Source organism: Macrosteles quadrilineatus, unplaced genomic scaffold (assembly GCF_028750875.1).
Source record: "Macrosteles quadrilineatus isolate MER2022 unplaced genomic scaffold, UCM_ALF_1.0 Scaffold_2__2_contigs__length_208266976, whole genome shotgun sequence".
NCBI classification, from domain to species: domain Eukaryota; kingdom Metazoa; phylum Arthropoda; class Insecta; order Hemiptera; family Cicadellidae; genus Macrosteles; species Macrosteles quadrilineatus.
In genome coordinates this window covers 186,931,085-186,943,808 of record NW_026542595.1, presented here as the reverse complement: position 1 = coordinate 186,943,808, position 12,724 = coordinate 186,931,085, and the positions used below count along the sequence as shown (strand labels likewise).

The 12,724-nt window shown below is 34.5% G+C and overlaps 1 protein-coding gene across 1 annotated transcript; it reads right to left on the bottom strand.

Annotated features, from left to right (window-relative positions):
• Window positions 1-878: 878 nt before the first annotated feature.
• LOC128986091 (26S proteasome regulatory subunit 6B) lies at window positions 879-7,988 on the bottom strand. Its single transcript, XM_054406217.1, has 9 exons — window positions 7,842-7,988; window positions 6,393-6,485; window positions 5,747-5,933; window positions 5,281-5,427; window positions 4,654-4,857; window positions 4,134-4,312; window positions 3,425-3,490; window positions 2,348-2,572; window positions 879-1,065 (listed from the first exon to the last, which is right to left on the bottom strand). The coding sequence occupies exons 1-9, from the start codon at window positions 7,875-7,877 to the stop codon at window positions 952-954; spliced, it is 1,251 nt and encodes a 416-aa protein (XP_054262192.1). The 5' UTR covers window positions 7,878-7,988; the 3' UTR covers window positions 879-951.
• Window positions 7,989-12,724: the final 4,736 nt, after the last annotated feature.

Here is a 12,724-nt window from a genome sequence, read left to right as displayed (position 1 = left end):
TGGTATAGCCCAGTATTTCGCGTGTATACTGTAACGAGGCTCTTGCCGCTTACTGGCATCAATTGTGGACATAATGATACCATTTGCAGATTTGAAAGTACATTTCGATGTGCGTTTTAAAAGATTTTACAATTATTGAGTCTCCCTCTGCGTGTGAGATAAGGTCAGACATATGTTTTTTTACCACAAGAAACATATCTGATGCTAACACATTCATCGCCAGATGAGTGAAGTTTATGACCCTAATGCAATGACAGAGATGGGACAGTGAAGAACTGGGCTAGGTAGAATTATAAGAAAATAGCCGTGAAAATGCTCATTTCAGAAGGAATTGTGTTTTTGGTGGGTACCCGACTTCTCACATAAGACCACAATGGAAAAAGCTTTTTCCTACAGTAGCCTGACAAAGTGGCCTTCCTTGCACTTTAGCACAGAAAGTTGCTAATTGCTGCATTTACTTACTTTTGCCTCACTCCAGTATTCCAACCAAACAACACAAAACACTAAAACAGCGTGCTTTTATTATGCACCTAATAGTTTACGCTTTAAAATAAGTTGGCAACACTTAAAAGATATTACGACTACAATCAGCTGTTGCAGCGTTTCTCATTTCGTTTAATGTTTGGATTTAACCTGACCTAAAAACGTGTTGTTGTACAGTGTTTGAAAGACTGATTATTTATAGTAACTGTAGGAAAAAAATAATGGGTAAAACGAGTGCAAACTGCCTTTGCTGCACTCGATAAACTTTCTACACTCGCCTACGGCTCGTGCGTAAAATCTTCTCTCACGTGCAGGGATTTAAATCAAATTTAAATTAAAAGTAGATTTAATCTTAAGAAATAATATGTCTATTTGGAAAGAAAAAAACCTATCAATACTGGTTTTGTTAAGAAACATTTATTATCTTATTATGCAATAAATTATAATTCCAACGTAGTTAAACACCATTTATTTGTAGAACTCGTGCTCAGATTCATCCTTCTTAATGTTGTTCTTGTATCCTTTTTCAAAGTCTTTAGCCAAAACTATGTAGCGATTCTCTCTCACAGCATGCATCCCAGCCTGCAAAAACAATAATTACTAGAATTAAAAATAAACCACAAAATTTGAACAAATTTAAAAACGAATTAGATAGCACTAGAGATGAAAAGATTCAGAAAGATTCGAGAAACTTTAATTAACAAGATTTGAGAAAAAAAAAAACTTTAGAATAGAATTGTAAGGCATATTCTGTGACGCTGCCTAACCATAGAGGTTATTGACGTCGTAAACACAGTACTGTGACATTGACTATCCATAGAGGTTAATGACATCGTAATATACAGTACTGTGACATTGCCTCCTAACCGTAGAGGTTATTGTCGTGGTGGTGGTTATAAGTGTTAAATGGTTCCTATCCCATTCTTTGCTTTTTTAATCACCATAAGCCCATTTGTAATTATTTTTGCACCTCGAGATTTAATTTTTTTAGGATTTGGATTCGAGATTCAGAATTCCTTGATTTGACCATCACTAGATTACACATACACATAATAAAACATCAATGCACTATTTGTTTTCATCCATAATATTTGACAAACAGTTTTAATTTCATAAAGCGATATTATGATGCTGGAACTACTCCGAGTAATATGAAATTAATAAGGAACATTCTTTCAAACTCAAAACTGTTTGGATTGAAAAACGTTCACAGTAAATTCTTAAGTAATTAGGAGCTATTATTACAATATGTAGGAAGAAATTGGTGTCTAAAAAACTTGAAAAGGTTCTCCATACGAGCTCATAAATATTAAAATGAACTACTGGTGTAGGAGAAGCACACTGGCAAGCTTTAACAACCAATAACAATGAGTGATACGGATCTACATGATGCGCACCCGAGCTAGGCAGTCATGAACTAGATCTACTACACTCCGGTAAGTAAAACGTGTTAATTTTATTATGTGTCTACGCAAGTGTCATTTATTACAATTTTTTTATAGAGGGGTTATTGTCAGTAATTGCAATAATCATTCTAATTAGAAATCTAACAATTGACTATAGATACACTACCGTCAAATATACGCACAGTGGAATCAAAGTTGCAGCCAAACCCATTTGAGCAAGAAAAAAATCGACGTAGGACGATCATTAGCTCCCAAAACCGGGCTGATGATGAAAACATCCAGAAATTACAACTGAAGGTAAATAAATAGCCAATTGTAAAAAAACCTTCAACATTTACAAGCTAACACTAGCACACTATAGATGGTATAATTAGGCCTACACCTTTTTGAATCCTCGTTCACATAGTTCCAGGTTCTAGTCTATGCTATAACCATATGACATTTATGTATATACCCACCTCCTGGCATATAGCGTTGATGTCAGCTCCAGATATTCTGTCAGGCCTAGCTACGTAGTCCTCCAAGTCGACCTCTTCGCTGAGATTCATCTTGGCAGTAATGGTAGAGAAAACAAGTCGCTTCTGGCGTCTGTCAGGTAGTGGGAACTCTATCTTGCGGTCGAGACGTCCGGGTCGCAGAAGAGCTGGGTCTAGTGTGTCTGCTCGGTTGGTGGCCATGATTACCTAAACATACGCTAAGTGGTAACACCCTTATGTTAAGCCTACAATCATTTCTTTGCATGTTTCATTGAATGAAATTGAACTTCCCTCATTGACTCTCATCTAGTATATGAATGGTTTCATTTCTAAACTAGCTCAAATGTGAGATCAATTGAAAATACACGATAGCACAATTAAATCTACATTTGGGAACACTATTTTAGTGTAAAGTTTAAGTGTACATGTAACTTTGCTGTGTTGCCAACCTGGCCGACGGACCTTCCGGCCAATCCCTAAAGTGTTTATTTAGGCAGATGCCCTGTGTGGTATCTGGAAATGTAAATAGAAGCAGCAATAAAGCACTTTTTTCATTTCATTTCATTAACTTTTTTGGTAGCCAAATTTGTACAATACTCGCCAAGATAAAATTATTTATCTTGATACTGATTGGTTTTGGACCTATAGTCGGGACCACGAGAGTGTGCAGTTGGCGGCAGCCAATCACAAGACAAAGCCAGTACGACGTTGCCATATTGCCCGTTGACGACACTAATTAAAATACTAAACAATATTTTCAAATAAGCTGGTAAGATTTGGCAACACCACACTGTCCTTATTGGCTTCTTCGAAGTCACGTGGTAAATAGGCAAAGTACGAGTACGAGTAAGCACAAATAACATTTTACTTCAAATCTCTGTTTTCAGTGTAAAAGAAAGTGCATGTAGCCTATGTGACACCTCAGAGATAAGACAAATCAACTCCATGCTAGGACTACCAACTATAGAATGTGTAAATAATAAATATTTTTGTACAGGCCTAGACAAGTTTTCAATTTAATTAAATCCAAAAAATACCAAGTAAAAAATCACTCCTCACCTTCACATTGGTGGTCTGGTCAAATCCATCCATTTGATTCAAGAGTTCCAACAAAATTCGCTGAACCTAAATAAAACAAGAACTGATTTGTAAACTAATAAATATTACGTTGCATATTGAAAATAATTATTTACAATGCCCTATTTAGAGGTTAATGATAAGATAAGTATCATGAGGTAGTAATGTCAACAAAGTTTAGGGTAAATAATGCCCTGGGCAACAAACAGCTTTGGACCTTCCCTTTCCTTCTCTGAGTCTGTGGCACTCACTCAGAAAAACTGTTAAAATTAAACTAGGCTAGTTGAAAACATGATAGGCCTGAACGCTATTTGGTGGTTTTATTTAATGGATAGGCCTACAGAATGGATACAGATTAAAATGTGTTGTTATTTATTTCTTAAAATAAACAAATCAAGACAATATTGTAAAAAAGATATTTTTGAAAATTTGGTTCCCAGCCAGCCTAATATATACAAAGTGAGATTGAAAGCGATTAAGTGAGGTCCTAATAAACCTCTAGAATAATTTCATTACTTACTTTACATTAAAACGTATCCAATAATCAATGGTAAAACCTTAAATTGACTTGAGGTATAATGGTTATAGTAGAGAATGATTCATGTAAGTTACAACAGGTAACATTGTTAGGCTACATATTTATATCTTGTTTTCAACACTTATGTATATTCACTAATGAATAAAAACATACCTCTCTGTCTGCTCCAGTTTGAGCGTCAAATCGTTTTGTAGCAATCGCATCAATTTCATCAATGAAGATGATTGCTGGCGAGTTCTCCTTGGCAAGACGGAACACATCCCTCACCATACGTGGACCTTCACCCAGATACTTCTGAACAAACTCCGAACCGACTACTCGGATGAAAGCAGCTGTGAAATAATTTACAAATGAACAATATGGTGTGTACAATATAGTACAACTGTGATTAGAAACAATGGTGAGTGTCCCCACACAAAAAAAAAATAACAGTCACTGGTTCCATAATGAAGCAGATTTACCTAGAATTTGAACGTTTTGCCATTGTATGGCATTTTGATGGATTAACAGCGCTTCATCGTATGACCAAAGCAGGCCTTTGACCAATGCTAAACTTTTGTTTAGTGAAGGGTATGTTTAGTTTTTTCTTTTAGAATGTTTTCAAGATAAAGTTACATGGGCCAAACAAAAACATAAGTTGTATAGGTGATTAATGTTTCTGCAAATGACTTACCAGTTGTATGATGAGCCACAGCCTTCGCCAGCATAGTCTTGCCGCAACCTGGAGGACCGTACATCAACACTCCTCGAGGAGGGTCAATACCAATCTGTTTGTACAGCTCAAAGTGAGTCAAAGGAAGTTCCACCGCCTCTCTGATCTCTTGTTTCTGCATGTCCATGCCTCCTATATCTGAATATTGCACATCAGGCTTCTCATCTGAAAATGAAAATGGTTTAAGAAATTATTCATATAGGCTATTTAAACTAAAAATATTATAGTAGGTAGTAGGTATAAAATATATTAGTAGGTAAAAGAAATCACTGTAGATACGGTACTATAAACACAGTAAAGAATCCACAAAAATACTGAGTACGGCATCAAAGAAATGCGGGGATATCACTGATAGTTGGACCATTGATATGACCTCTTTTTATAATGAAATTAAACAATGAATGAAGGCTCTCTAGTAGTTTACACAAGTCGTTAGTTTATTAATATTTCAGATAGCAATAATTAAGGTCAGTAAAAGGTTAAACTCCTTTTTGTTCAGTGTGATATACAATTCATTCCCCCCTCTACGCCTCTACTATGTGGACCAGTCAAAGATGTCTTCTCGGACAAGTAAGTGAAGCTACTAACCAGCTTGAAGCATGGAAATAGACGAGTCCGCCTCGGGAGGTAAGACATCCACCAGAGCATTGCTGTGTTTGTGAAGAGCCACACTCGCTGACGGCTTGAGCAGCTCTCGATCGATGGTCGATAATATACGAACATAGTAGTTGGAGCCTGTAAACATACAAGATCTTTCTTTTATACAGAATAGACCTAATAGGAACTACTAAGCATATTAAGCCTATTCGTTATTTTATTCCTATACGTTGAACAACAGTTAAGTTTTTAAAACTCTTCAACGTTGTAAATCGCACACAAGAATAAGATACTGGAGGTACATGCTGTGTCAGTTTAGAGGTCTTTGCATTCTTAAATAATCGTGTTACGATAATATATTGGCCTGTCAATAATTTAAATTGTAGATTTATGAAAATATTTTACAAAAATCTAGTTGTGTCCTTTCATTTAATGTACCCTGTTGTTAATACTTTACCTGTGGTACTACCAACGATTCCAGTATTCTGATCTACAGCCTCTAAAAACTGTCCAATAACTAACGGTACGCTCTGAATTCTTTTTACTTCTTCTTGTGCGTGTAAATACTCCTTTTTCAAGTTGCGTTGTTCGTCTTTGATGTATTCTTCTTGAACAGCTAAAAACTCTAGCTGTCTTTGTAATTTCTGAAAAACAATGAGATAAGCTTCTGGATTTTGTTTGCATTTTATGACAACATAAATATAAATTTGACAAGTCGGCCTACTTAAGAATGGCAGGAATTCATAAAAGTTATCGATACATAAATTCCCTCAGTCCGTGGATTACCTTTTGAAACATACTACAGTGAGTTAGTTGTATAGGTGCAGCAATTGACAATGGATAACATTTTTAACATGAGATTACCTACTTCATTTACCTAGGCCTATCCCTCCGAATGGAACAACCATTCACCAGTGTGTAGTTCTAATAGGCAAACTGTCAAAAATCACTCAGCCATAGAACACAGTTCAACTGAGGTCTAACTTACTTAAGTGTACATCATTCTTATAAGTAGGCTATAAATAATTACATTTTGTAGTGTACGGTACCTATAAAGTGTAGGAAAACTTTCATTAAGCAGCAAAAACGACAAATCAGCCTACCTTATACTTTGTGTACAAGTCACTTGTGCTTTCAAGGTCATCAGTGACTACTCCAGTTCCAATCGTGGGTTTTGCATCCAAACTGACGTCTTCCTGTAATAAAAAAGAGAAATGTATCGTAGACTTGTCTCGGTATACTAATTTAAGGCATAATACACTAAATTAACAATACTCAACAATGAATCTTCCTTTCAGATCCCATCGTCTCCCACTTGTAGCCCTTTCTATATCCCCCCCCCCCTCTTTAGGCACGCAGTGCCTGATTTCTATAAATTATGGTAGAGCATAGCATATCAAAACAGAAACTTAGGGCTGTCAAACCCTGCTCCCTATCCTCCAGCATCATTATTCGTCCCCTTTCCCCCCAAAAATTGTGCTCTAGCAAAACAAGGGCAGTAAAGTGGTGGACCTATCCATCATTAGTTTTGGAAATTTTTATTTAACACTTAACTAGGCTTTATTAAAAACTTGAAAAGGTAAACACTTGTAACTTAGCTTAAAAGTAAATCTCAAAGATGAAATTCATACAGCAGTATACCAACCATAAGAGGGGTTTTTGGTAAAAATTTCAGATTTTTAAACTTTGTCCCAACAAAGATATTGAGACTCAAAATTGAAATTTTTTGATAAATTTCAGTTTTTGAAAAATTATAACTTTTAAAGGAATTAAGTCTCAGGGTTGATATTTGAAATACAAACAGTTCTACTGAGTTGCTACACACAAAAAAAATCTAGTCTGAGATTTTATTTGTTCCAACGGTAAATAATACCTACGCCTTCAAAAGTTGAAATTTTTCCGTTTTCTTATGAAATTTTGAGATGGGTTGAAAACTGTTTTTGATACACATTTCAATAAAAATGTAGCCTACTGAACATAATATTTAGGCTGTTTCTTCTAGATTAAAATGCTTATTGTTTCATCACTCGTCACAGATTTTGCTTTGAATGTAATTTCTTCTTAACTGTACATCTTTTGTTAGAATTTTTGGCATTTATAATTTTATGTTATGAAGAGAATTGAACCTTTATTTGATTTTTTTCATTATCAGCAAGTTTGGTTGGTTAGGTTAGGTTATGACAGTAACTGCCGGACGCCTATTCCACGTCCTGTTACCAGACGCGTATCCTCTGCGAAACATTTAATGGTCTAGACTATAACTGGTTGATTCACAATGTTTGTATTGGCAACCTAGACCTAAGTACTGTAGGCATAGGCTAGGCCCATACCCTGGATAGCCTAATCAAAACCAATAGGCTAAGTTATTGCGTTAGTTAGAAAGATAATAGCATTAATTCTACGATAACCTCTAGCTAGTTTTCTTCTAAAGACTTCTTCATTAAGACAGTAAATAGCAATATACCATCATAAACCTCTTTCTCGGGCCCTAACTTATTTGATATTAGCAATTCAACTGGCCCAAAGAAAACAAAAGAAAATGTAGACATTACCTTTTCAGGTCCAAGCGAAATACCAATTTCTTCCATTACAACTAATTTAGTTTTAACTCAACAGAGATGGGACGGTAGTAAACTAAAGTGTTGTCTTTTGTCTTTTCGTTAATTAGAAGCAGAAAACATAACCTCAACTACAAGTACAGAACAGACAAGTTCGATCAAAATCGCTTGGTCATCGGTCATGGAAATGGAATCATTGACAACGGAACGGACTCTGCTGATGTCGGATGTCTTTGTTGTGGTTTACCAAATGCAAAGGCTACCGTACCTTCATATACGCTTGGAGGAATACGTTTGATATTCCATATTATAACAAAACTTGAAGCAGAGAAACGAAATAACTAATCGAACAATTCAACCGTCGATTTAAAACACGTACTTCAATATAGATTAATAATTAATTTTTCTTAGCTGAAGGCATTATTCACGTATGTTTTTAAACGGTCAAAAGGCGTGTTTCGGTTTCGCCTACTATTTCTCCGTTACAGTACATTTAACATGAAATGTATTTTTTTTCCTACAGTCACCCGACAAAGTTGGCTTCCTTGTACTGTTTATAGTACAGAAAGCTGCTAATTGCTGCATATTATTTATACTATGCCGTACGGTTTATACTTTGCCGCACATCAGGATTCCAACGAAACAACACAAAACAGCGTGGTTCTATTATGCAAGTAATCCGTGTACGCTTGGAAATAGGTTGGCAACACTTATATAATATATACTATGATCAGCTGATTGACTATTATAACTACAATTTAACCTGTCATTTCGTGTTTATAGTTTCGTTATTTCTGAACTTTCTGGACTTTTCTTTTAAACGTTTTTAAAATATTCCTACGATCTTAATAAACAAGAAAATACCTTTAAAGCATTTTTTTAGGCGCGGAAACCACTTCAAATTACAAAAACATATTTGTACTATATTCTCAAAACGCGGAGCACATTTCTTGCCGAGGGAAAATTGCGGAGTGATACGGACCAGGTAGCCTACTACAGTACTTTCTCTAGGGCACCTATTTGTGTTGCCAGCTGAACCTGAAAACGTGTTGTATAGTGTTTGAAAGACTAATTATTTATATGCTTTATAGTGACTGTAGGAAAAAATATAATGTGTAACACGAGTGCAAAAGGCCTTTGCTGCACTCGAGATCATTCCGCACTCGCCTGCGGCTCGCACGTAAACATTGCTCTCGTGTGCAGCAAAGTGCCACTTTGCCCACTAGTTACACAAATAACTATTATTTTATACTGGTTATGTCTTTTGCATGTCATGCCTGCTTTCTAATTTGTTCTTATTATAGCTCATATTTTATTACCTAATTATGCTATGTTTGTAAAGTGATTTAATCCTATTTAATGTATATTCGAATGTAAAAATGGCGTTACCATTGAAAGAATAAATAAATAAATAACCAGCTTTAAAATAATTTGAACTAAATTTGTCCATAAAACTCTATTTGCATAAACAAAATCCATATTTCTCTTCTAGTATATTTGATATTCTTTACGTATATTGTGACCAGAAGACAGAGTAGGTCCAGTATCGTATGTCGCTTCAGTCTATAAATAAATGGTGTTGTGATTGTCCAATAAATTAAGTGAAAAATGATTTGAATGATTATCCAATTTTTGTCCCATTGTAAGGTAGGCCCAAACGGGACCCAACTCTCCCTGATCTGTGGGTTAAAATACGTACCAAGGTGGTGTCCCCATCTTCAATTATTGATTGATTGATTGATTAAATCTCTGAGATGTTGGCTTACACAATTTTATCCTTGTTTATTTAATAGATATCTGAGAAATAATATGCCTAAGGACGACCATATATTAAAACAAAACAGCTTGAACAGTTTATTTTTACTTTTTGTACATCATAACACGAGGTCTGAGACCCTAAACCATAGACATTTTGTCTATGCCTAAACACAGTTATGCTTGAAGACTACAGTGATATTAATAGCATAGATTAAGCATAGCCTACTCCCTTAGGGAGTAAGCGTACTTCCTAAGGATGCTTAATCTATGGATGTAGTTTCTTCTCTATTGGGGGATTTACTAAATTAAATAATATCAAATCGTCCATTTAGATTCGCAAAACAACTTAGATATAATTCTTGTTATAATCCTTGTTGAGGGTTCTCTAGATATCAGCAGTTTGAAAGTTTCAAATTTCACTTTGAATCAAAGCTGGAGTCGGCCGAGCAAGTGATAGGATTTCATCAACCCTTTCACTACTCTGATCCACCTAAAATGCTGAGTTCAAAATCCAACTTTGTTTCTGAATCCATTTGTGATTTATAGAGAACCCTCTTCACTCTGACCTTTGATACCACTTCTTTAAATTCACAACGGATATAAAAACACTCATTATTTACAACTAGTTGTTCGGACTTAACTTTGCAACAGGGTTGAGAATACACAATAAAAATAAAACTCAATAATTGTACGAAACTTTGTACAGTTACATGGGTTTTATTTAATAAGAATACGAGTATTAACTTTTATCCATATCTAGAAAATGTAGTTTTAAATACTGCCAATATACACATTGTGTTTTTATTGCAAAATAAATATGAACCATTTGGTCTACTTTGAACGTCCGTGGATCGTACGTATAGCTGAAGACATTTTAAGAACATGAAAAGACCCGCCTTATGTGACGTTGTAATTTCCGTAAAATTACAACCAAGTCGGTTTAGTTGTTGTTCTCCGGTTATTGCGGTGACAGCAATAACTCAAGTGATTATTGTTCGATTTTGATGAAATTTGGCACGATTTTTTGGGGAAAGCTGAACTTGAAATGAACCCGTGAACCAGCAAGATTAAGTTACGGAAACAAGCGGGTTTTAACAATTTCAAATACGTTTTAAAACCTTTTACTAGTAAAACATGAGAATTACTAGTTATCATCGTAGAGGGCCAATTCTTCGTGTAGTGGTTATTTTTTAATATCTAATCGTTATTGTATTCTAAATGGAAGTGTTGCAATTGCTAACGGATATATTTAGTTCTAATTTTGAAAATGTATCTATTTCATATTGGGAACCAGGGCCTGGTCTAATACTAAATTATAAATATTGTACAAAAAAATACTTTTCCCCTTCCCTACAGCAGAAAATCCGTGGTATAGTTACACCTCATATTTTCTAACCAAGGAACAAATCTTACAAGTTTAAGGAATTATTTTTGTAAAGTCCAATTAGGCAATGTATTTTCGCTAAGGTTTACTGCTGAGGGGTATATAATTTTGCATTAGTTTAGTAAACTAATTGAGTATACTTTTGTATTTGTTACAACTGGCCAAAAACATATACTAAATTTCCCATTTAAGAGAAGTGAAAATGCAAATCCCAAAGTAAGTGTTAAAAGCTGCCCAGCAGGACGTGAGAGTTATTTCATGTTGGGTAATGGTTTATACAAGCTCTGAATATTCGTATTAAAATGTGTTTGTGAGTTTAAAACTTAATTGTATTTATATTTGTTTGTACGTTTCTAATTATGAAATACAGTTATTCTTAGGCTTACGTATTTTCATACTTAAGATTATCAAAATTTTTAAATCTTTTTTGTTCACTAATAATTAATTCAAGTACTAAATAGTTAATTCAAGCCTTATTATTTAATCAAACTTGGTGAAAACCATCGATGCATAATAATCTACGGAATGTTTCCGTTACAAATATAATTTGAGTGTTAGCATTACTATACTGGATGGCTGAAAAGTAACCCCCATAACTTTTAACCAATTATTGAGATATTTGAAATATTTTGTGGCAACCTTATTAGTTATGAGGGGCTACAACAATGATGGTTAATTTTAATAACTTAAGCCATAGGGGTAGAGGTTAGCTAAAAGATTTCCAAAAGGAAGTATAGTTGAGTTTTGTATCATTTGACAGGTCTTGACGAAACTAAAGAATTGACATAAGAAAATAAAAATCGGACCACTAATAAATAAAACGACAGCTAAAAATTACCTTTAATCGTCTTAAAAAGCATTGTAACCGTAAAAGCATTTTTGCCATACAAATATTATTGTCTAAGTTTATTTTATTAACTTACAATTTTTATCAAGGCAAATCTTTTTAGTTAATTCCATTGTCAATAACATCTACGTGGTTAGTAACAGTGCCTGAAAGATCCCCAACTCCCCATAATTGTTGTAATCAACAATCTCTGCTCGTTTTAGGGTGCTATTTCGTTATAATTTATGTAATTTGTTTAGTTTCATCAATACCTGTAAAATTATACCAAACTCGACTGTACTTCCTGTTTGACAATTTTGAACAAAACCCTACCCCTAGGGTAACATTTTCAAAATCAACCATTTTTATTGACGCCCCTCCTATATCTAAGACGTATGCCACAAACCGATTTCAAATTGTTAAAATGTCAAGGGGAGATGCAAGTTAATTTTCAGCCACCCTGTTCAATGTGCATGTTAAGTTATATCTTTGTATCCAATAGTCAATGGTTTTATCAAACAAAAAACCATTCAGCATTGCCAATATATAACGTACATGGAATGAAATAATTACTGCTGTTTATTTATACAAACAATTTATAATATAAAAACAAATTCCCTAGTTGATCTAGATAACTTAAGTCTATAATTCTAAACCTGTCATTTTCAACATTATCTTAGACTAATATTACATTTCCGTCTTTATTTTTTTGACTGAGATAGTTTGTTTGACAAAAATATATTATAGCTTACAAGTTATCCGTTTACAATCAGTTTGACTAGGTTAAAAAGTTGAATTATAAGAAATTTGAAATCAACATGTTGGTGACTCAGTCCAACCACGTCCATTATGATTTACAACTGAAGACGGCCTTAACAAGGCCGTGGAAATGTTTAGTTTGATCAATAG